At 50.9% G+C, this 24,415-nt stretch overlaps 2 protein-coding genes across 2 annotated transcripts in view; one reads left to right on the top strand and one right to left on the bottom strand.

The window, feature by feature from the left end:
* Positions 1 to 356: 356 nt before the first annotated feature.
* Positions 357 to 11,122, top strand: PTGES (prostaglandin E synthase; the record flags this gene model as incomplete). The annotated part of the gene is made up of 3 exons (XM_080928017.1): positions 357 to 485; positions 2,682 to 2,764; positions 10,873 to 11,122. 3 exons carry the CDS (start codon positions 357 to 359, stop codon positions 11,120 to 11,122), a joined length of 462 nt encoding a protein of 153 aa, XP_080784143.1.
* A 9,119-nt stretch (positions 11,123 to 20,241) lies between these two features.
* PRRX2 (paired related homeobox 2) overlaps positions 20,242 to 24,415 on the bottom strand; it is a 34,931-nt gene continuing 30,757 nt past the window's right edge. Inside the window, exons 2-4 of the mRNA XM_080927875.1 lie at positions 23,522 to 23,709; positions 22,131 to 22,309; positions 20,242 to 20,694 (exon numbers count right to left, since the gene is read on the bottom strand). Of these exons, the coding sequence (XP_080784001.1) occupies positions 20,559 to 20,694; positions 22,131 to 22,309; positions 23,522 to 23,709 (503 nt within the window). The 3' untranslated portion in view covers positions 20,242 to 20,558. The remainder of the gene's footprint in view (positions 20,695 to 22,130; positions 22,310 to 23,521; positions 23,710 to 24,415) is intronic.

Below are 24,415 nucleotides of genomic sequence, written 5' to 3'. Positions count from 1 at the left end.
CCCACGCCCTCTACCTGCCCTGCTCTCGGAAGGTGGACATGGGTCAGTGATATGCAGACTGGGGTCGGTGACCTGATGTCAAGTGAGAAAACAGGCTAGTCTGAGGCTTTGCAAAAGAATAGTGGTCCTGAGCCAAGGGTGGCGTGGGACATCGCTCAGCACTTGGAGCAGACGTCTCCGGTTTCCTTCTTGACTTGAGCAGGGGGCCTGCTGCGGGTGATCAGGGTGGGCGGGGAGTGGGCGGGGGCGACCGCCTACTCAGGGCTTGGCCCGCCTCCTCCTCTAAGCCTCCTTGTGGGACAGTCTTACTCTCAGTCCCGGTGTCCCGGAGTTGGAGCCCAGGCCGGCTAGCCGAGATGCCTTCCCTGGGCCTGATGATGGAGAACGGCAAGGTGCTTCCAGCCTTTCTGCTCTGCAGCACACTGCTGGTCATCAAGATGTACGCGGTGGCTGTCATCACAGGCCACACCAGGCTGCGGAAGAAGGTACGTGCGCTGGTAGTGGGCAGGGGGTAGAGGGCGGGAGAAGGGGATCCGCACTCTGCTGGCTTTTCCCTGCAAGAAAGTCTGGGAACTGAAAACCGTGGCAGAGACGTGTATGCCCGCGTACACAAGGCTGCCGGCACCGCAGCCCTCCTGGAAGCTGGCTTGGCCTTCAGCTCCTGAACCCTCTTGGTGTGCGAGCACTCGGGGGTTCCCTCGCGAGTGGAGCACAGGGACTCTGTCTCCGGACCTCGCACTTTCCCGGCAGGCAGGGAGATTTCATATCTGGGTGGAGTGGGAACCGGCAAAGCAGGAGCCTAAGAAGTCTTTCCGTGGAAATTCCCACTCCTCATAGACGCCGCTTACACTCGTGGCACCCTCTAGCCTTGAGGGACTGTAGACGACATTCTCTGGTCCCAGTCCCGGCAAAGAACCTACACGGAGCTGGCGAGAGTGGCCAGAACTCCCGGACCCCTTCCAGGGGTCCATTGGAAGCTGCTTGAAAGCAGAAGCACATAAAGTATCAATTCTTTACTGGCACATTTCCCTAAACCAACATTTGTCCAACTCAAAGGCGAGAGGCTGGAGGACGGGCGGAATGGGGTGGGCCTCCTGCCCTCCAGCCAGGTTCAGCCCCTGGGGCAGGTACCGACAGGAATAAAGGCAGGGCCACCACTACTGTCTCTGGTTCTCCTGCTTTGCTTTGCCAGGGAGAGATAGCTACGGTCTGTTCTTGTCCCCTCTGTAGGGCCCCCAACGTCGAGCACTAAATTACCACCAGGAAAGGCCGTGGGAGTTAGTTCGTCTTGGTTTTCCAGCTTGGGCTGAGGAGATGCCTGCCTACTGTGAGCTCCTTCCATCCCCTTTGAAGTTAACTCTCCAGAGCTCGACTTCCTCCTGGGCTCCTCTCTGAATGATGGGAGATGCAGGGGTGGAGGGAAACCCTGTTTTGGGCCCTGGAGCCACTCTGTTTCTGCCAAAAGGGACCAGGGAATTACCCTCTCCATCGAGAGGGTGGGGGGCGGCTCAGGATCCTCTCCCCAGCAGTTTGGAGGTGAGAGAAAGTTGAGAGAAAACGCAGGGTCCCTCTCAGAGAATGGGAGACTTGAAGGGTAAACACACCGTGACCCATGCTGGTCCTTAAGACTGGTTCCTACTGGACTCTGCTGTGGACAGGAGCTGCCGCAGGAACTGCATGCAGAGCGGTCCATGACCAACTAGAGGTGGCTCCCTGATACCTGATTACAGGAACTCCATTGGTGGCAAAGCTGGGCCCTCAGAGCTGGGGGCTTGGGAACCAGGAGGGAGGGATTCTGGGCTTTCTGTGACATTTTACATTTTTCTCAGGCAGGGCAGGAGCTGGCCCATCTACCAGCTGGGGCTCCAGGGACAGGTAGAAGTGAAACTCTGTGGGCCTTGTTCACCTCGCAGTTTAGACAGGTTGACTCAGATGTCACCAGGGTTGATGGGGGAACTTAGCCGGACAGACCCTCAAAGTCAGAGAGGTATGACCTTGGGCCTCTACTCTCTTTTTATTGAGACTAGGCCCTCCTTAGGCTGCCCCAGCTTTCCTGCTGAGGCCCAGGTGCTCCATTTTATCCTGAGTTTCTAGACCAGACCGCTGGAGAGCAGAGAATTTCAGAGCCTGGTGGTCAGTGAGGGGCCTAGCTTCTGACCAGGCTCCCGAGTGCCCCTAATGGTTTCTGCCTAGCTGTTTGTTTTCATCTTTTGAGACAAGGTTTTACCATATAGACCAGGCTGCCCTTGAACTCACAGAGATCCACCAGGATCTGCCTCTAGAGGGCTGGGATTAAAGGCGGGAGCCACTGTGCTTCTGTCATTTATCTTAATTTAATTTACCTTTTGAGGTTCTGGGAATCGAACCTAGAGAGTAACCCACTCAGGCAAACACAGGACCTTTAGTTTCCTCCTGAGTATATTCTAGACTAGCTGGTCACACTGAGCTCCGGGCAAATGGTCTCTCTTAACTTCTGAGCCCAAGAGATGGGCAGGGGAGTACTTTCACCTTGAGTTCCCTTCCCTTGAGCTTTGGTTCTGTTGCACAGAGAAGAGGCGTAGGGGAGCAGGGTGAAAGGTCAGTAGGTCCTGCAGGAGACTGTACCGTTTCCTAGTCCCCCCTGAGCCCTGTCCTCAGATGGGACCTCCTCAGGGTGGTGATCCTCGGCTACTGTGTTTCAGGCTTTTGCCAACCCTGAGGATGCGCTGAAACGTGGAGGCCTGCAGTATTTCAGGAGTGACCCGGATGTGGAGCGCTGCCTCAGGTGAGTACCTGTCAGTGTCTAGGACCTGGCCACAGACCCGGCTGGCAGCTGTTCTTGCTAAACTGGGGACATGAGAGTCCCCTGTGTGTCTAAGGGTGTCTTTGGGGCTGATTCCTCCTTTCCTTTTAGACTATTGTAGTTTATTCATTACATTTGTCTAAAAAAGCAAATTCTTAACAATCTGGAATTAACAAAGTTCAAGGTTGATGGTGCGCATCTAAAATCCCAACACCTAGGAAGTAGAAACAGGACTCTTGACTAGAGTTCTAGGTCAACTATAGAGACCATTTAAAAAAAAAAAAATATATTTATTTACTTTATGTATATGAGAACACTGTAGCTGTCTTCAGACACACCGGAAGAGGGCATCTGATCCCATTACAAATGGTTGTGAGCCACCATGTGGTTGCTGGGAATTGAACTCAGGACCTCTGGAAGAGCAGTCAGTGCTCTAACCACTGAGCCATCTCTCCAGCCCCCGGCAGGGTAAGACCAAGCAAACAAACAGAAAAAGAAACACAAGTGAGGTAAGGTGGTTTACACCTGTGATTCCAGCATCTGGGAGGCCTGGGCAGGACAGTCAGGAATTGGGACTAGCCTCTGCTGTAAGTACAGAACCAAATCCTGCAGGTGGGTCTCCAACTTGTGTGTGCATGCATGTACACACACACACACACACACACACACATATCCTCTTTCTGTTTCCCTATTTCTAAATGTAATGATAGTAATAGCTGTTGTTGTTGTTATTTTGGTTTTTTGAGATAGGTTTCTATGTGGAACAGGCTTGGCTCTCCTGGAACTCACTTTAGACCAGGCTGGCCTCGAAGTCTAAGACATCTCCCTGCCTCTGCCTTCCAAGTGCTAGGTTTAAATGCACTGCCATTCCCAAGATTTTTGTTTCTTTGTTTGATTTTGTCAAGACAGGGTTTCTCTGCAAAGCCCTGGCTGTCCTTGAATTTATGTAGACCAGCCTGGCCTTGAACTCAGAGACCCACCTGCTTCTCCCTTTTGAATGCTGAGAGTATCACCACCGTCCAGATGTAAAAATCATTTTTAATGTGAGTAATTCCATTAAGAAGTAATTTTAAGGCTTAGGTATTATGGCACACAACCCATGATGACAATGTTTTGGAGGCTGAGGCAGGAGAATTGCCTCGAGTTCCAGGCTGGTATCATAAAGCAAAGCAAAACAAAAAACAAAACAAAACAAAACAAAAAAGTCTTGGCTATGTAAACTTCCCCTAGAGACCAAAAGCCGATTTTTAGCAGCCGGCTCAGGACTGGAGTGTGGGAACATTTCTCTGCTGCCATCGGTAATCCAGAGCAAGGAGCGGATACGGGGGTGATGTGGCAAGGAAGATGGGCAGCTGGAGCCGGGGAGACGTGAAACAGACCAGCACACAGAGCTCCCAGCACATCCCTTGCCTCACAGGCAGACATGGGTGGAAGGCTGTTGCTTGCCTAACAGAATTCCTCTCTGAAAAAAAAAAAAAAGTCTGGGAGGCTTTTCTTTTGTTTTTCTTAGCCATTGACAGGAATGTACACACTTGTGGTTTTAAAAAAATGACAGCAACGTGTCACAGGAAGTGAGACTCCAGGCTACCCATCCTTCCCAACAGAAACACTGGCTAATCTGTATGTGTTCCATCTGCCGATGTCTGCTCATTGTTTAATGAGCATCTACTATATGGCAGGCACTGGTACCAGGCACTGACTGGCTGGTTTCATGAATAAACAGCCTTGCCCAACCATGTATATTGGTGACTCTTGGTTGTCTGGGCAATTCTGAGCTACGGAGAGAGGGAAAGTGAGTGATCCAGGCAGTGATCCCAGCCGTGTGTGTGTGTGTGTGTGTGTGTGTGCATCTGTGGTGTGTTGTTGTCTCCCAGGGGTAGAACCTTATTCAGGTAAAACAAAAGACCTATAAGGAACTCCAACATTTTCCTTTACCCAGTAGACTTTTTTTTTTTTTTTTTTTTGGTTGCTTTATATTTATTTTACTTCAGGGGTATAAATGTTTTCCCTGCATGTAGATATGTGCACCACATATGTGCGTGTCGGATCCCTTGGAACTGGGGTTACAGATGGTTGTAAGCCTCCATATGGGCTCTGGGAACTGATCCCAGTGGTCCTCTGCAAGAGAAATAAGTGCTCCTAATCCCTGAGCCATCTCTCCAGCCAGGATTTTATTTCCTATTCTCTCTAGAACTGCAGCTTAAATGGTTGGCAGTAGTCTAGCATTTCCTGAATGTTCCCACCTGAGGATGCTGTAGAGATCCACTCGGTGAAGCTTCTTTTAGAACTTACTAGGCACTTGGGCTGGGGGACTTCACTGGGCACCTGGGTAGCTCGGGAACCCTGCTGACTCCAGAAAGTTGCAGATTAGAGTTGAAGTTCTGGTTAGTAGAGTGTGTGTATAAAATAGAGTTGGAGGGGGCTGGAGAGATGGCTCCATGGTTAATAGCACTAACAGCTTTTCCATATATATTTATATTATAAATATAATATATATTTATATTATATATATTATATATATTTATATTAGATAAATCTTTAACAAAAATAGAGTTGGAGGCTAGCCTGGGCTACATGAGACCCTATCTTCTGAAAGGAAGGAAGGAAGGGAGAAAGGAAGGAAGACACTTGTAGCAATCTTTTTAATCCTACTACTTGGGAAGCAGAGGCAGGAGGATCTCTGTGAATCTGGGTCCATCTTGATCTATACAATGAGTTAGTTCCAAGCCAACCAGAGTTGTGCAGTGTCTCTAAGAAGAAAGTGTGTTAGTGAAAGGTACAGACCATGCCTGCTGCCCACCTCTAGGCACTGGCTGGAGAGGAGGTGGGTGGGGACATGTACATATTAAAACCAGGGTGGAGGAGGGGCTTGGCCCACCCTGCTGTGAATGTCGGAGGCATGAAGGCTGGATCCTGGATTATAAATCTGCTTTGCAGATTAGCACATGCTGGAGACAAACCAGCCTGGCTCTGGGGGCAATGGTGGGGGGGTCATGTTTAAATAATGGAACCCGAGTGGCAGGGCAGGGTACAGTGGCTAAGAGAACTTGTTGCTCTTGCAGAGGATTCGGGTTCCATTCCCAGCCCCCACATGGTGCCCTTTTTTGACCTCCCCCGGCACTAGGTACACATGTGGTACACATACATGCAGGCAGAAAATACATACATACACGCAGGCGGAATACTCACACAGACTATAAAGGAGAACAATTCAATTTTGTTGTTTTTGCTTTTTTGAGACAGGGCTTTTCTGGGCAGCCCTGGCTGTCTTCTAGTTCACAGCGATCTGCCTGCCTTTGCCTCCCAAGTGCTAGAATTAAAGGTACAAGCTGGCCTAAAACAATTTTCTTAAGATTAAAAAGAAGAATGAAACGGAGGCCACCTGTAGTGGTCCTCAGGCTCAGCCCCTGGGATTCTGACCGGAGGGAATATGCACAGTCTAACAGCAGAGGCCTGCGCTGACCAATGGGGAGGCAGGCATTGGGAGCGACGGAGGCCTTGTGTGAATGTGTAAGGGGCAGGGAAGTCCTGAGTGTGTATCGTTGACACAGGAATGGCCAAGCCAAAGGCTAAAGCCTCAGATCCGTGGGGGTGGCAAAGCCTTCCGGGGTCCCAGTGCAAACGGTGGCAGGTTGTGTAAGAAGCTGCAACCTGACCTGCTTACACTTGGAGACCTGCTCTTCTACAGAGACCTCCCTCCCCCTCCCCCGCTCTGTACACAGCAAATTCCGGGAGACCCACCAGCCCCAGCTTTTCAGTAAGCAGATCTGTTCACTCATTCCTTCTGGGGCCCCAGTCAGGTCAAGCCCCAGCCTTCCCGGACAGTACCTGACACCTTTCCTTCCCAGGACTAGTCTGCATTTACAGATGGGAATGTTTTTGCCTGCAGCTCTGTGGGAATTCTAACACAGGGCTGTTTCCCCAGACACAGGCCCAAGCCTCCTCCTGCTTCCTCACTGTGGGGGCTTTTAGTCTGAGAAAAGCAGTTTGCCGGGAAATTAAGCGTCCTCTGCCCCTCCAAGGACAGTATGCTTGCCCATTTACCAGCAGTGGATACAGGCTCAGAGAGGGACACCTACCTGTGGCCTCAGAGATCCTTGTTGATAGTCAGAGCTGGTGGCCCCTGGTGGGATCCCCATTCCCCATTAGGGTGGGCGAGGGCCTGTGGCAGGTTATCAGCTTGTGGAGAAGAAGGAGCAACCCACTGGTCTAGCAATGTCTAGGTCAGGGCCGCTAGTGATTTGGCAGTGGCCATGTTGGAAGGGGTGATGACAGGGCCTTTCATTCTGGTTTCCCTATTCTCTGGGTACCAACACTCACAGAGTCCCAACATTATGAAGAGTGATGTTATCTGTGTAAGTGAAAGTGGTTTGCCAAAGTCTGACCCCGAGGCTGTACCCCCACCCTCCTCAACCCCCCTCCCCACCCCCATCTTGGAGGAGGGCTAAGCCTCAGCACCAACCCCCCCATTGCCTCAGTCCCACGTTTTGCCAAATCCCTTCCTGCAGCTCCCCTTTGGCATTATGCCCCATCCTCCTTGAACCCTGAGCTCACATTCATGTGTGTGTGTGTGTGTGTGTGTGTGTGTGTGTGTGTGTGTGCGCGTGCTTGCATGCATGTGGCGTCAGGGGCAAGCAGGCAGAAACCTGTTGCAGGGCAGTGCAGTCAGCTGCTGCCATCACCCTGCCTGGTGTCACCAGAGGTCTCTCCCCACCACTGCCACTTGCTGCAGTAAAACTGCCCTGTTCAACTCCTGCTGAGGGTGAGGGGCGGTCGGGCCTGAGGGGAGGTTGTGCAAGTCTCATCTGGTGGGAACTGGCTTTGGGCAACTTTTGCCTCCCTCCAAGTGTGGTTATTATTACGGTGACACACTTCCCCGTACGTGACTCGCTCCATGCCTCCGTTTGGATCCGGTGGCAGGGGAGGACAGGTGAACTTTTTTGTTTTGTCAACCTCCTGGTTTTCTCATTCCTTCCTGCTCCCTGCACCACTGTGGCTTTGTGGGGCTCCCGTTGTGGTTTCAGACAGAGAAGGAGGGAGGTGCTAGGTCAGAGTTCTGTCAGCTCTCAGCCCTTTGCTGCCTGGAGAGGAGTCAGGGAAATGTGTTTTCTCTGCAAGGCCCTCGTCCCCACCAGGTGGCCTGCTGTAGAGACCCCCTCCTCCTACACACCCCAAACTTCCCCACCTTGTCTACAGAGCTGTTCATATTTGTTCTCAATCTGGTCTGGTTTTGTTTTTGATATAGAGTCTCAGGTAACCCAGGCTGGCCTCTAACTCTATGTAGCTAGAGATAACCTTGAACTTCTGATCCTTGTGCCTTTACCTTGCCAATGCTAGAATTACAGGTATGTGCCACCATCCCAAGTTTGTGTGTGGCTAGAGACTGAACCCCGTATCTTTCCATTGCTTGGCAGGTATTGTACCAGTTAGGCCATAGTCTTAGCCTTTAAAAACTTACCTTTATGTGTACGAGTATTTCGCCTGCATGCGTGTAAACCTGTGCACCATATACATGCAGTTCTCTCCGGCCAGACTAGGGCATCAGACCCCTTGGAGCTAGCAGCTGTGGGCCACCATGTGGGTGCTTGGAAGGAACTGGGGTCCTCCAACTCACCCTTTTTTGGGGGGGGACAGGGCCTCATGTAGCCCAGGTTAACCAAAAAGCTGCTGTGTAGTCAAGGCAGACTTTGAACTCCTGGTTCACAGTGATCCTCCTGCCTCAGCCTTCCAAGGGCTTAGAATAGAGGTGTGAGCCAGCACACCTGGCTCCAGCCTCTCACTTTTAACTCCTCTTGGTGGAGGCATGCTTGCACATGCCTGTGAGCCCAGGGGTCAGCCTGGGCTGCCATCTCTCAGGTGCTGTCCCACTGTTTTCCGAGACAGGACTTCATAACTTGAAGCTAGGCTGGGCCAGCCAGCCTGAGTCTAAGGGAGCTTCCTGTCTCATTTCCTGTTAGCTGGGAGTACAGGTGAACCCAGAACACATGGGTTTTTCATTTGGCTTCTGGGCATTAAACTCAGTTCTTCATAGGAAACTTTACATAGGAAAGCATCTCCCCAGTCCTCAGCTCCCTTGCTGTAAGGAGATTGTCTGACAGCTGAGCCCCTCCCTCTCACCATATTTTCCCCAAGACCTTCACGTGATCATCTAACTCGTAGCTCCCTGTTGCAGACAGAGTTCTTCTAAGACAGGTTAATCTTCTGGGATGGGTTTTCAAGGGTGTTCCCAGTCTGGCTTGAGTGGGGAGTCACAAGGGCCCCAGCTCTTAGGTCTCCCGCTCTTCCCTGTGGTCAGACCCTACAGTCCATCTAGGCCAGCCACCCTGTGTCATGGCCACCGTAATACACCCCGCAGCAGGCTGAGAGCTACCCTAACCAGGCACACAGATTTGCCCTGTGTCTGGGTCACAAGGTCATGATCAGGAGGAAAGGAGAAGGAAGAGTCACATGAATGGGTCTCAGAAAGATGCAATACAGGGGAACGTTCCAGACTCTGCTGGAAGTATAGGAGTGGTGTGTGTGTGTGTGTGTGTGTGTGTGTGTGTGGTGTTTGTGTGTGTGGTGTTTGTGTGTATGCCTGGTTCCTTCAGAGGCCAGAGAAGGGCATCAGATCTCTTGGAACTGGAGTTGCAGATGGTTGTGACTCCCCATGTGGGTGCCAGGATCCGAACCTGGGCCCTCCATAAGAGCATCAGGTGCTCCTCACTACTGAGTGTCTCTCCAGGCCCTGACCTTGAACTCTTGACGAGAGTCACTTTTCCAGCACACCTGTTTTAAGGAGTTTGGGATGAGCACTTCACCGGCTAAACTGCATCCCCACCTTAGGAATTTTTATGCTGTTGGATGAATTTCATTTCCCTCCTATTACCTGGTACCCCACCCCCACCCATCTGCCTCACTTCCCCTTGTGTACTTTACTCGGGCAAACAGGTCAACTTGGAATTCTATGCTGTTCTTACCGCAGGACCTTTGTGCACGCTGGGTACTTCCCAAGACGACCATTCCCCTTCCTGGCTAGTTCCACCGCATCTTTTAGTCTGTACCACATCTCCACCCCTACTACTGCCCTAGTACCTCTCCAGCACTGGGGTGCTGGGTGCTCCAGGCTTCTACTTGGCCCTGACTACTTTCTTTCACTCAGTAAAAAGCTGGTGGCCCCTTCCTCAGACTCATTTTTCCAACAGGAATCAAGAGGAGGCCGCCAAAGTGGGTCACCACAAGAGTGCTGGGACCAGGCTGGGTTGGCCCATGGGCCAGCGCTGCTGGTTGGATGTACTGCAGCTGGAAGTCCTAGAGTCCCCATACTGAACTGGGCCTGACCTGGGAAAGGTCATGACTCTGTCACTGGGTTCATGTTTATCTAAGCATTCATCGATGGCTCCGGGCATTTGCTTCTCCAGATGAGGGTGGTTTGACTGCTTGTTTCATCCTAGAGAGAGGTGACGGTCCAAAGGGGATCCTGGAAACTGAGCAGCAGCTGATGGGGTTTCCTCCCTTGGCTGTTGTTTACAGTGGGGTTGTACATAGGCCTCCTGCTGCGCATGTTCACACAAGAGCCAGATAGAGTTTGTGATGCAAGGGAAGGCTTCACCAGGATCCTGTGTGTGGCTGGGCTGATAAATGGAAGAATCCTACGGTTATCTCTGCAAAGATCTTGCTTGGTCAGCTTTAGGGATGGAAAGAGACAGAAACCAGCAAGAGACATGGCCCAAAACCTGCCCTCAGAGGGCAGGTGGGTCTCAAGCCTACCTCAGGCCCTGCCTCAGAGTGCCTGTCACTCGTCTCTGACACCGGTCCTCCTTTCTATGCCTGGTGTCTAAGGGACAGAAGGGACTGAGGGGTGGTTGTGGGAAAAGCTGGACCCATACAAACCCTAATCCAGTGTCAGCCTCCCACGTCAACCCTATAACAGGGCTTTGAGCCCCAACCACCAGCTACTTCTGGGAGAAGCTCTGACTCAATGTCCCCATGGTACTGCAGCATCTGGCTTACTGGTCAGGAAGAGATTAGGGTGTCTGGCAGTCTCAGAAGGTTCCTGGTATGTTGAGCCCCAACACTAAGCCTGCTAACTGTAACCCTCTGCTCCCTAGAGCCCACCGCAACGACATGGAGACAATCTACCCCTTCCTCTTCCTCGGTTTCGTCTACTCCTTCCTGGGACCCAACCCTCTGATCGCCTGGATACATTTCCTTGTTGTCCTCACTGGCCGTGTGGTACACACCGTGGCCTACCTGGGCCAACTGAACCCACGCATTCGCTCCGGGGCCTATGTCCTGGCCCAGTTGGCTTGTTTCTCCATGGCCCTGCAGATCCTCTGGGAAGTGACCCACCATCTGTGACCAGCAGCTGAAGCCTGCTCAGCTACCACAATGGGGACAGAGCCATGAAGACTGAACCTGAAGATTTGGTGTCCCTTCTAGAATAGGGATGGGTTTAGGTCCTGGGTTTCTGGCTAACCTAAGTGTGTGGACCTTTGGGCCCAATGTACACATATGTGTTTCTTAGCCTTTCGGGATCCTGGGTGAAGTGCCCAATTAGAACCACTTACAGATGAGCTGTCAAAATTGACAGAAAATTTACCTCACAAAATGCCTTAAACATCACACCACATTCCCTCTTACCCATAAAACAAAGGACAGAGGGTTGTCCAACAGAGCCATCATGCTGTATAGGGCTAAAAATGAGGGTTTCTCAGACCTACCTTCAACTCTAGCCCAGCCTGAGGACAGACACCTGGCTGGTGTGTGTCTCAGGGCATCCTCACAAGAGACCCAGCAGTGGTCAGCTCCCTGTGGAGGTAAGGTGCTTGCTATTTTTTCAGAGGTGGGCAGGTCAGAGCTTGTCCCCTGTTGATACCTCTCTGTCCTTTGAGTGCCTTAAGTAGCACAGGCTCAGGGTGGTGGGAATGCTCACAGCTCCGCCTGTTTGTGCAAGGTCTTGGTCCCTCCACAGTCTGAAAGCTAAGGATGGGCTTTGACCAGCCTCTGAAAGGGAACTTTGGGTTTTTCCAGCACCTGTGAGGTTTGAAGATGCCAAATGTCTACTCCTGTGAAAAATCTCACTTGTGTGTGTGCGGTGTCCCTCCAGAGTCCTCCTGAGACCTGTTCAGGTTTAGTCATTAAACAGCAGAGTGTAACCTGTGAATGTTCCATGTCTAAGTCCCATGCTGTCCCCGCTGACCTGGTGCCTACTGGGAATTTTCAGGTTCCGGTGTGCATATGTCTTACACACAGGGTCTCACTTAGCCCAAGGTGGCCTCAAACTTGCTATGCATCCAGGACAACCTTGAGGTAACAGCTTAACCTGTAGTACCTCCTGAGTGCAGGGATTACAGGCCTGCACCACAGTGCCAAGCCAGCACAGGCGACTTCTTTGTAGAAATCACACTCCACCAGACTGCACCAGGGAAGTCCTGCAGCAAGGAGCTCCCTGACAAGATGACGTTTGGCTTGGGATCCAGGATGTCCATATCCTGCCTGCCAAGGGGTGGCTTTTCCTGCAGCTCTGACACCTAGTGGGAGGCTGGTTTTCTGTTCTACAGACAGGGACAGAAGTGACCACCTGAAGGCGAAGGGTCTACTCTGGAACCTGGGACATTCAGATTCCCAAGCTTCTTACCCAAGGCTGCTGCCTAGCCACACTACCTTTCCTCCCAGCGGGCCAAGTCCTGTGCCCCGGAGCTGCTCTATGGGGTGGGGGTGGGGGGGAGTTGTTACTGGAAAGCCCTGCCAGCCTATTTCAAACAGCCAGTGTTCTGGGAATGAATGGCACACTGCCCTCTAGTGGTGAGATGAAACCTTTGCTCTTGGAGTTCTCAGCTTAGAAAACAGAAATTGTAGATGGGACCCCCTTTTGAGTTCCAACTGTCGCTGAACATTAGGCTGGATGTGACCTTCATCTGTCATTGTCCCCTCCCCACTGCCACAATTAATACTTAAAATAATTTTAAGGAGACATTTCTGCATTTTAAATAAGATCAGGTGAATCCAGGCAAAAGACTTCTGCATTTTAATTTTATTTAGATGGCTTCTTTGTATGAATGTATGTATCATACATTCAAATGTATCATACATTCATTTGTATCATATGTGTACCTGGTGCCCACGGAGGCCAGAAGAGGGTATTGGATCTGCAATTACAGTTGTGAGCCATCATGTGGGTTCTGGGAATTAATACCGGGTTCTTTGAAAAGCAGCCAGTGCTCCTAACCACTGAGCCATCTCTCCAGATCCATTTAGCATTTTAGATGAGGAATTCGAGGGTCCAAAAAAACTTGCCCTGAATTTCTGAACTAGGACAGTAGAGACCTCTGCAAAGTGGGATCCAAGAGAGGTAGAGGATGGAGGTCCATGCATGGAAGATAAGTATTTATTTCAGTGTTTTTCTCTTAGGAAAGTGGGATTGTGAGGGCCAGGTGTTCTAGAAAGAACCTGCCAGCTGCCTGGTGCAGAACACACATCACCCGCAATGGCTCTCGACACAGCAATAGAAACACTAAGACAACATGCATTTCCCCAAACTCCACCGAGACAGGGCCAGTCCCCTGTTGACCCAGTGTAGCTGGGCTCATGGGGTGCCAGGGTGGAGTGGACTGAGCGGCAGGCTGGGGCCTTAGTGCTCCAGGCATGAGCGCTGAATGGGCCTCTAAGAACCTGGGAAGCCACAGCGGTCCCTAGTTGGTGCCCAATGTCCTAACCTCTGAGTGAGCAGAGGGAGTCCAGTGCCAAGTTGGGGTTCATATAAATCCAAGGGCCAGTAGCCAGGTTGTCTGACTGCATGTAGGTATTGTGTGCATGTGTATATGTGGGTACATGCAGATCATGGTAGATGTGTGGAGGTCAGAGAACACTGAAGAATCAGTTCTGTCCTTCCGTCTCATGAGCCGAGGGACAGAGCCATGATTCCTAGGCATGGCAGTGAGTGCCCTTACTTGCTGCATTATCTTGCTGGCCAGTGTACTCTGTGGACCACACTCTGGCAAAGCAATTGCAGCCATCCCAAGAGCTGAAATGGGGGACCAGTGCTAATGGCATTAAGTTTAGCATCGCCTAGCCATTCCCGGACACTGCTACTTATTCAGACAGCCCTGGTTATTGGGTAATTAACTTCCCAGGGTGCATGCCGTGTGCTTCCCAGGACATAGTCACACATCAGTCCCCACAGGAATGACAGGTGCCACCACAGCAGCTCACATGTATTTCATCTTGTAGCCAAGGGTAGCCTGGAACTCACCATGTTGCCTAGGCAGGCCTGGAACTCAATATAGGCCAGGCTGCCTCAAATTCAAAGCAGTTCTCCTGCTTCACTCTTTGGTACTGGATCTCACTGGGCTCACATCCATTTTTAAAAATCTCACACCTGTAATCCCAGGGCTCAGAAGGTTAGAGACCGGAGAATTCCAGTTTTCAATGTTCTCTTCAGCTATATGGATTTTGAGGGGTCCATGAGCTACTTAAGACTGTCTCAAAAATCAAACAGTCAGACATGGTGGCACACACCTTTAAGCCCAGCACTCAGGAGGCAGAAGTATAAGAGACATGCTGTGTAACACAGTGGCATAGGCTTGGGACCCAACGTACTCTCTCCTTCAAGGGCATGCTACCTGTGGCGGGCTTTCCTTTCTCCCGGGAGACGGCTGCATGCATAGATTTGGCCTACTTCACTTTCCAAGTTTGAATGAGGAAATTAGGGAGTCTGTGCGGGTTAGTTATTTTTGTCAACTAGACTAAATGTGAGGGTCTTCTGGGACGAGGGAACCTCAGGAGGTAAAAATTGCCTACAGACTGGCGATGGTTTTTTTAGGCAATTTTCATGACTTCTGATGGGCATTGGGAGGTGGGGCCTAGCCCGCTGTGAGTAGGTGGTCCTGGGCTATGTGAAAGCAGGCTGAGCAAGCCACGGGGAGCCAGGCAATAAATAAACATCGCCCCTCTATGGTCTCTGCATCACCTCCTGCATCTAGGTTCCTGCCTTCAGTTCCTGCCCTGACTTCTCTTCCTGAAACCCCTTTCTCCCCAAGCCACCTGTGGTCACATGTTTATCACAGAGGGAAAAGGCAAAACAAGGCACTTTCTCTTTCTGTTCACCAGACAGAAACTTACGACACAGAATCATTCTGTCATTTATTTTTGTTCTGTGTGTTGACAGTCTAGAACCTGGCTGTTTGTTTGTTTAGGCACACTAGTTTATTAAATTTTTAAAAAATTTAAATGCATTTGGATCATATTCAATCTCCTGCTACGCCCCCTAACTCTTCCCAGATGTACCTCCTCCTCCCTATTCTTCTTTCCTCTTCCTCCTCCCCACCTCCCCCTCTTCCTCTTTATAAAAAACCCACTACCACCTCCAAACCAGATGTGATGAGCAACACGCTCTGGACAAGGAGAGCTCAGACCCTTGCCCAGTCACAGTTTCTATCCATCCTCCTTTTGAGACAGGGAGTCTCTCTATGCAATCTGGTTGACTTGAAATGCATCGTGTAGACCAGAGATCTGCCTGCCTCTGACTTCCAAGTGCTGGAATTAAAGGTATGGGTTACCATGCCTGGTGGGAGGGAGTACTTTCTTTCAAGGCTTATTTTATGCATGCTTGCCTACACGTGCCTGTGCACCGTGTGTGTGCACCACCCACAGAGGCCAGAAGAGAGAAACAGAATGAGCTTTCCTTGTGACCCTGAACAAGGGTCACAGAGAGTTAGGTGTGAGCTGCCATGTGGGTGCTGGGAACTGAATCCAGGTCCTCTGAAAGAGCAGCCAGTGTTAAATGTACACCTAACCAGGAGTGTTGACACATCCCTTTTCAACCTGGGAGGCAGAGGCAGGTGGATCTCTGAGTTGGAGGTCAGCCTCAAAGTACAGAGCAAGTTCCAGGACATCCAGGACTACAGAGAAACTCTGTCTCAAAAATCTCCCCCTCCTCTCTGTCTCTCTCTCTCTCTGTGCACGCACACTCTCGTATGTATGCATGCACGCACACATTTGAGAGCAATGGCCTCCATGGAGCCGGAGTTGGGTGCTGGAACTGAACAGGGCTCTCTGTAAGGCCACAAACACTCTGCTGCGCTGTCTCCCACAGAGGGAGTACTTTAACTTCCTCGGCGTCTGCCCCTCACTCTGTGCTCCCCCACAGTAACAACTGTAGAGAGCTTGTCTAGCTAGCATGCAAAAGCCCTTCCACCCCAGCACCACCTGAGTCAGATGTGGTGGAGCATAAACTGCCTTGCTCAAGGCCCTGAGCCACTCACTGTGGTCTTTTGCTGGTTTCTTTCTTTCTAAGATTTATTTATTTATTTATGTAAGTACGCTGTAGCTGTCCTCAGACACACCAGAAGAGGGCATCAGATCCCAGTACAGATGGTTGTGAGCCACCATGTGGTTTCTGGGATTTGAACTCAGAACCTCTGGAAGATTAGTCAGTGCTCTTAACCACTGAGCCATCTCTCCAGCCCTTTTACTGGTTTCTTTCTCTCTTTTTTAAATTCTTCTTTAAGAATTTCTCTCTCACTCTGTTTCTGTCTCTCTGTCTGCCCCTCCTTCCTTCCCTCTCTCCTTTGTCTGTTATAAGAAATAAAAGCAGACACAATGTCCTGTATCCTTGGTAAAATAGGCAAAGCCAGGAGAGAATGGAGTCCAAGTCCTCCTGGGCTAGGCTGGGGCCTCAGGTGCCTTGGCTTCTCAGGAAAGTGACAGCCTGGGACAGTGCCCAGGAAGCTGCCCACACAGATCCGCAGCCAGGCACAGCGGGGACAGCAGTGTTTAAATAGCTTCGCTTTGCAGAGAGGGCGGCCTGCCCCTCCCTCAGCTTCCCAGAGCAGCATGTGCAAACTATTAAGTCGGTTTATTTTTCTAGAGAGCCAAAGTGGAAGTGACATTGGCGTCCTCCTGGTCATCCGTGGGAACAGGGCCTCCAGCATTTTCCACTGCTGGCCTGTCTTGGGCCCACCTTGCAGGCCCCCACTCAGTGGGACGCCATGTCTACAGCAGACAAGCCAACCTTCAGGGTTTTATGTGGTATTTTGTCTCTGGGGACTATAAAGTAGAGAGTTGGCAGGTCTGGGGATAGGGTGGAGTGGAGAGATGGCTCAGCAGTTAAGGACATTTGCTGCTCTTGCAGAGAACTCGGGTTCCCAGCCCCCACCCCCATCGGGTAGCTTACAAACGGCCTGTAATTCTAGTTCCAGGGGAACCGACGCCCTCCTCTGGCCTTCACAGGCACCTACAGCTCCACCGTGCACACACAGACAAGCAGGCAACATACAATACATATAAATAAAGATGGGTGTGCACTACTGTGTCTACTTTTATTAGGTGGTGGTAGGCTGATGTGCCAACAGAGTGACACTCCAACCTTCCAGTACCTTCTAAAGAAACACTGATGCCCAGGTGATAAGGAGATAGCTCAGGGGTTGAGTGCTTGATGCTCTTTCAGAGGATGTGAGTTTAGTTGCCCGCACCCATATCAGGCAGTTTACTGCATGTAACTCCAATGCCTGGTACTCTGATGCCCTCTTCTGGCCTCTTTGAGTACTATACTCACATGTGGTGTGCATGTGAATGTGTGTGTGTGTGTGTGCACGCGCGCGCATGCAATATTCCCATCTGAGTGTGGTGATACTGGTCCACCACTCAGGAAGTGGAGTCAGAAGATTCCGGAGTTCAAGGTCACCTTGAACCCCAGTATATCCTTTGCACAAGAATAGCCTGTTTTAGGCTGTCTAAGGTGCTGTGCTTCAGGGACTGTGAGCTAGAGGTGCAGGTGTGGGGAACCCAGGCCACCGCAGCAAGCACATCTAGCTAGGCTATGCCACCGTCCTGAGGGGGTAGCCTAACCTGCCACCCCTGGGCAAGTCATCATGATGGAGATCAACTGTCTTGCTCTCAGGTGTTGTCCTGAGATTTCTTTTAACTGAAAGGCTGTACTCTCCCTGGGGTTGTATGGGACTGGGAAGCTTTCATCTACTTTCCTTGTCTGCAGACGCTCCTAAGTGATGACACTGGCTGGTGGTACATGTCCTCTGTCACTTGACTTCTGTCCAGGAATGGGGACAATGGAGTAAGCTGTTTAATAGCCTCCTCAGCTCTGAGCTCTGTGCTGGGAGTCTGCCTAGGACCTCAGGGCTGTGGTGAGATTTTGTTGTTGTTGTTTTTGTTTTTCTTTTTTTTAAGGTTCAAAATAAAAAAAATTTTTTTTTATGTATAAGAATGTGTAACTCCACATGCTGGCAAGGATGTGGAGAAAGAGGAACACTCCTCCGTTGCTGGTGGGATGGCAAACTGGTGCAACCACTCTGGAAATCGATCTGGTGGTTCCTCAGAAAATTGGAAATAGTTCTACCTGAAGACCCAGCTATACCACTCTTGAGCATATACCCAAAAGATGCCACATCAAACCACAAGGACATGTGTTCCGTGTTCATAGCAGCCTTATTTGTGATAGCCAGAAGCTGGAAACAACCCAGGTGTCCTTCAACTGAAGAATGGATACAGAAAATGTGGTTCATTTACACAACGGGATACTATTCAGCTATTAAAAACGAGGACATCATGAATTTTGTAGGCAAATGGATGGAACTAGAAAATATCATCCTGAGCGAGGTAACTCAGACCCAAAAGGACATGTCTGGTACTCACTGATGAGTGGATATTAGCCAAAAAGTACAGAATACATAGGATACGACCCACAGACCGTAAGAAGTGTGACAAACAGAAAGGACAAGTGAGGATGGGGAACCATCAAGAAAGTACCAGAGACCAGGGAGGCCAGAGACCCTCAGGACTCAGGGGTCGGGGGTGCGGAGGGGACCTTAGCTAAATGTCTAATACTGGGGAGAGGCAACTCAAAGAATCCACCTCCAGTAGACAGACAGGGTCTCTAGTGGAGGAACAGGGTTACCAACCCACAGTCAAAATTTCTGACCCAGAATTGTTCCTTTCTAAAAGAACTGCAGGGACAAAAATGGAGAAGAGACTAAAGGAAAGGTGGTCCAATGACCGGCCCAGCTTGTGCTCTAGCTCATGGGGGAGGGGCACCAAGGCCTGACACTATTACTGATGCTATGGTGTGCTTACAGACAGGAGCCTGGCATGGCTGTCTTCTGAGAGTTCCTACCACCAGCTGACTGAGACAGACACAGATACTTACACCCAACCATTGGATTGTTGTAGTTGGGGACTCCTATGATTGAATTAAGGGCAAGATTGAAGAAGCTGAAGGGGAGGGTAACTCCATAGGAAGACCAGCAGTCTCAGCTATCCTGGACCCCAGGGAGCCCCCAGAGACTAAACATCCAGCAGGAGTCTCATACATGGGCTGGTCCAAAGCCCTAGCACATCGTAATAGCTGAGGCCTGCTAGGTCTAGCCTTGGTGGGAGGCGTGCTTAATCCTCCAGAGACTTGAGCCCCTGGTAAGGGGGAGGCCTGGTTGGGGAGCACCCTCTTGGAGGCAAGTGGGGGTAGAATGAGGAATTGTTGGGGGGTACCAGGAGGGCACCAACGACCGGAGTGTAAATAAATCAAATAATTTAAAAAGAAAAGACTGTGTATCTCTTTGCATGTGCCAAATGAGTACAGGTACCCACAGAAGTCTGAAGAGGGCATTAGGTTTCCTGTAGCTGGAATTAAAAAAGTTTGTAAGCGGCTCACCACGTGTTCTGAACATTGAACTCAGCTCCTCTGGAAGAACAGCGAGAGCTCCTTACTACAGAGCCGTCTCTCCAGTCATGTGATGCTTAGTTTAAATTATCAACTTGGTATAATATGGAATCATCTAGGAAGAAAGGTCTAATAGGGGTTGTCTGGATCAAGCTGGCTATGGCAGACTGTGGCAAACTACATTGATCACAGTAAGTGATGAGAGAAGACCCACCCGTTGTGGGCAGCACCATTCCCTTTGCTTGGGGGAGGGGATCTTGACTGTGTGGTTTTACTTTCTCTGCTCTTAACTATGGATGTGACCAGTTGCTTCAAGATCCTGGCTTCTTGAACTTGACTTCTCCACAGTGCTGGCTGTCTCCTGGAGTTATGAGCTGATATAAATCCTTTCTCCCCTCAGTTGTTTTTACCAGAATATTTTGTCCCACAACTAGAAAAGACTAGAGTACCCTCCATGGATTTCACAGTTTCACATGCTCAGCAGAAAGAATCTAATCCCTGCACCCCTCTCCACACTCTAGGAATGGTCACCCCTCCTCCACATCCACATGGAGTGAAAGAGATGTGCCCTGGCCACCAGCCAGCAAGACTGCTCTAGGTGTCCCACTGGGTCCCAAAATGGGAAATGAAGTCTCCTTCCCCTTCTCTCGCCTGAGTACAGGGGTGCAGGCAGTGAGCCTCACGGAGGCTGCCGCATGAGACATTAGACTTCTGCCTACTAGGAAGGTTATATAATTCAGGCCACCCAGGTCCTGGCACCCTCTGGGAGTACCCATCTTACCCTTCTGAAGTCTCATGGAGCTTAAGAAAAAATGATTTTATTCCTTAAAGACAAAAGCTTTTTGGCTTTAATACATAAGTAAGTGAGTTCCTTGGCGGACTCGAGCTCCGCCTTCTGCCTGGGCCACACCAGGGGCCTTAGGCCACAATCTCACGCACCACAACAGTAACCTGTTTAGCTGCGGCTTCCAGTACCCAACAGGCCTCTGGAACTCAGGAAGCTGTGATGGAGAAAAGGCACAGAACAGGCTGCCCGGTTTGTCTGAGGACAGGGACAGACACGGCTACTTCCTTTGCTGTGGTCTGCCATTGGGCCAGGGAGGAGGCTGGGCCCAGTGATCACTGTCAGTTCACTGTGGGCACCTGGCTGTGGTGTAGGCTGAACTCTTTGGCCTTGAGGCGAAGGCTGGCGATACTGTTGGCCATGTTGACTCCAGGAGTTGCAGGACTTGAACCTCCGGGGCTGTAGGGAGGCACCGAGCTGGGGAGACAGAAAACACAGGACCTCATTGGTGCATCTGGCTAGTTCTAATTTCCCTGATGAGCTCAGGGTAGCCCTGGCCAAGGTTTCAGGGCTGGGGGAGGAGACAAGTATCCAGAGGTAGCCTCCCCAGCCCACACCACTATAATCCCAACACCTGGGGTGCTGAGGCAGGAGGATGACCTAGGCCACAGTGTGGTATGTTCTCCTTTTATTTATTGGCATTCCTCTCTGGATTGTGACCCTTATGAGAGCGAGAAATGTGCCCTTGGGTACTGCTCTGCGCCCAAGCGCTTCTGGATGAGGATAGATCAGGGAAGGAGGTTGGAGACCCAGGGGCCCCACAGTACCCCTCCCAGAGCTTATGGCTCCTGCAGAGTCTGTTACGCTGAGGAGATGAAACTCCTGGAACTGTAAGACATGGTGGCCCAACGAGCACCCCCTCCTTCCCTCCTGGCCTTCTTGGAGGAAGCCATTATTTTTAAAGATTTATCTTACGTTGTATTTATGTGTATGAGTGTTTGTCTACGTGTGTGTCAGTATAACACACAAGTGCCTGGTCCTTATAGAGTCCAGAAGAGATCCTCTGGACCTGGAGTTACAGACAATTCTGAATAGCCGTGTGGGTGCTGAGAATGGAGCACAGGTTCTCCGCAAGAGCAGTCCACACGCTTAACTGCTGAGCCATCTTTTCAGCCCAAGAAAGGACCTTTTTATTTTATTCTATCCGTCCATCCACCCATCCATCCATCCATCCATCCATCCATCCAACCAACCATCCATCCATCCATCCATCCATCCATCCATCCATCCATCCACCCATCCATCCAACCAACCATCCATCCATCCATCCATCCATCCATCCATCCATCCATCCATCCATCCATCCACCCACCCATCCATCCATCCACCCATCCATCCATCCATCCATCCATCCATCCATCCATCCATCCATCCATCCACCCGTCCGTCCATCCATCCATCCATCCATCCACCCTCTGCATGGCTCTGGAACTTGCCAAGGTCACAGGACAGAAAGATTTGTCCTCAGTACTCCCAGACTCTGTATCCCATCTGGAGGACAAAGAGCATTGGGTCTAGCTCGAAACCCTTCCTGCAGTCTTCTAGCTATCTCAGCGTGGAGCCCACTTTGCTCTTCTCCAGGAAGACCTGGCTTCCCCCATCTCCACATGTGTGTGCATACAGACGTGTATCAATGCTTGTGTAGACACACACACACTTAGGGTCCCGTGCATACGTGAGCAGTCATGCAGGCTCCTAAATACCCACACACACTGTCATGTACACGCACACTCATCCACACACTAGCTGAACTCTCTTCACTTCCCCAGAGAGGTGGCCTTAACAATCCCATGGTGTGTGTGTGGGGGGGGTCTGGCTGCACCCGTTGATACAAAGGAGTACCCCATTCTCACCTGTAGGGAGATGATGCTGGCCAGGATAGATAATCTGGGCTCAGTGTCGTAGGTCGGGGGGCCACAGGCTGTTCAATGGCCGCCTCCTGGCCATAAGACTTGAGCAGCGAGGCAGAGCGGGTAGCCAGCATGGCACGTTCATTCCGGCGAAACTTGGCACGGCGGTTCTGGAACCAGACCTGAAAGGGAGAGCGTGGCATGCAGGGTTTGGCAGACTTTGAGGGGACCTACATCCTTGTGGATCTGGGTACATACTTGTGCTGCCCCAGACCTGAGCTGGTGGCTTCATTCTCTGACACTCTCTTGACTTCCTTTAGAATGGGGATGATCAACAATGTCTGTGTTCCGTGCTGGGAAGTACGACACGTGAGAAAAAAACAAATAAACAAAAAAACCACCGCAATGGCAGGTGAGCCCTCCGGTCCTGTGGTTACGAGGGGAGGTGGGCACCCAGGACAGAGCCTTCCCAAATGCTTCCCATGTGTGGCACTGCTCTAAGGTCCTAGCTGTGTGCACGTGTGTGTGTGTGTGTGTGTGTGTGTGTGTGTGTGTGTGTGTGGTGTTGTGTGTGTGTGTGTTGTGTGTGTGTGTGTGTTGTGTGTGTGTGTCTGTGTGTGTGTGTCTGTGTGTGTGTGTGTCTGTGTGTGTGTGTCTGTGTGTCTGTGTGTGTGTGTGTTGTGTGTGTGTGTGTTGTGTGTGTGTCTGTGTGTGTGTGTGTCTGTGTGTGTGTGTGTCTGTGTGTGTGTGTTGTGTGTGTGTGTGTGTCTGTGTGTCTGTGTGTGTGTGTGTGTGTGTGTGTGTGTCTGTGTGTGTGTGTGTGTGCATGAGCATGTACCCACATACATGGGTGTGTGGCGGTTAGTGGTCAGTGACTAGTACTGCATCTTTATTTGGCTCCACGTTGTCTTTTTCTGTCTGTTTTGTTTTGTTTGTTTGTTTATTGAGAAAGAGTCTCACTGAGACTGGAGCCTGCCTGTTCTAGACTTGCTGCCAAGGGTCTCCCAGGATCCTCTTGTCTCCACCTCCCCTGCACTATGGGTGCACACTGCCTCCCTCACCTTTCTACATGGGTGCTGGGGGTCTGAACTCAGGTCCTCACGCCATGGCAAGCGCTATTCACTGGGCTGTCCTCCCACCTCCTGCTCTACATGTTTACATAAAGCATCAGCTCCCTGAACCACAGCATAGCCCGCACTGTAGACTCATTTACAGGGGAAACTAACCGATGGGGGTTAGACACAAGCTTCACAAGGTTTCCATCCAAACTTCCTTCTCCTGGCTCCAGTGCCCTGAGCTAACTGTCTCCACTGGCAAGTGCCTGTCCCTTAGTCAATGGTGGTCACCAGTCTGGATGTGGGCTCCCTGGGAGCCTCTGGATGGATTCCACTTACTTGGACACGTGCCTCACTGAGGTTGACACGGCGAGCTAGCTCTTCACGCACAAAGGCATCAGGGTAGTGTGTGCGCTCAAATACACGCTCCAGTGCCTGCAGCTGGCTGCTGTTGAACGTGGTTCGATTCCGACGCTGCTTCTTCTTTCGTTTGGTGGCACTGCCACGGCCGGGGCTAGGACAGTCACCTGAGGAAAGATATGAGGGTCAGTAGGGTGGCTGCACTGTGCACACAATGTGCTCTGCCACATGGGGTCTCTGTGGCCCTGTCTAGGGACATTCATCGGCTCAGCCATCTGCTCCTCTTGCACTGGCTCTCCTGAGTCTCCTTCTGCAGGTAGCCTTGGACCTGAGCACTGGAATATGTCCTCTTACCTCACCTGCTATCTTTGGCCTATGTCTATTCATTTTCTCACCCACCTGCCCATCTGTCCACCCATCCAAGTATCCATCCGCCATATATCCATCTATCCAACCATCTGCCAATTTATGTTCCCACCTACTTATCCATATATCCATCCACCCATCCATCCATCCATCCATCTACCATATCCATCTACCCACACATCCATTCATCCACCCACCCACCATCCATCCACCCATCCATCCACCCATCCATCCACCTACCCATCCATCCACCTACCCATCCATCCATCCACCCACCCATCCATCCACCCATCCATCCATTCATCCATCCATCCGTTCATCCATCCATCCACCCATCCACCCTTTAATCCATTATTCACTTGAGACACTGTCTTTCTCTGAACCAGCGCTAGACAGACTTTGTGGCCCCTAAACCCCCAGGATCTTCCTGTCTCCTCTGAGACCCCTGTGCTGCAGTTACAGGTACCTGGCTTTTTACATGGGTGCTAGGGATTTGAACTCAGATCC

This window comes from Micromys minutus, assembly GCF_963924665.1.
Source record: "Micromys minutus genome assembly, chromosome: 13".
Classification (NCBI taxonomy): domain Eukaryota; kingdom Metazoa; phylum Chordata; class Mammalia; order Rodentia; family Muridae; genus Micromys; species Micromys minutus.
Note: the sequence above shows the minus strand (reverse complement) of the source record. Positions and strands in the feature narration are given on the sequence as shown.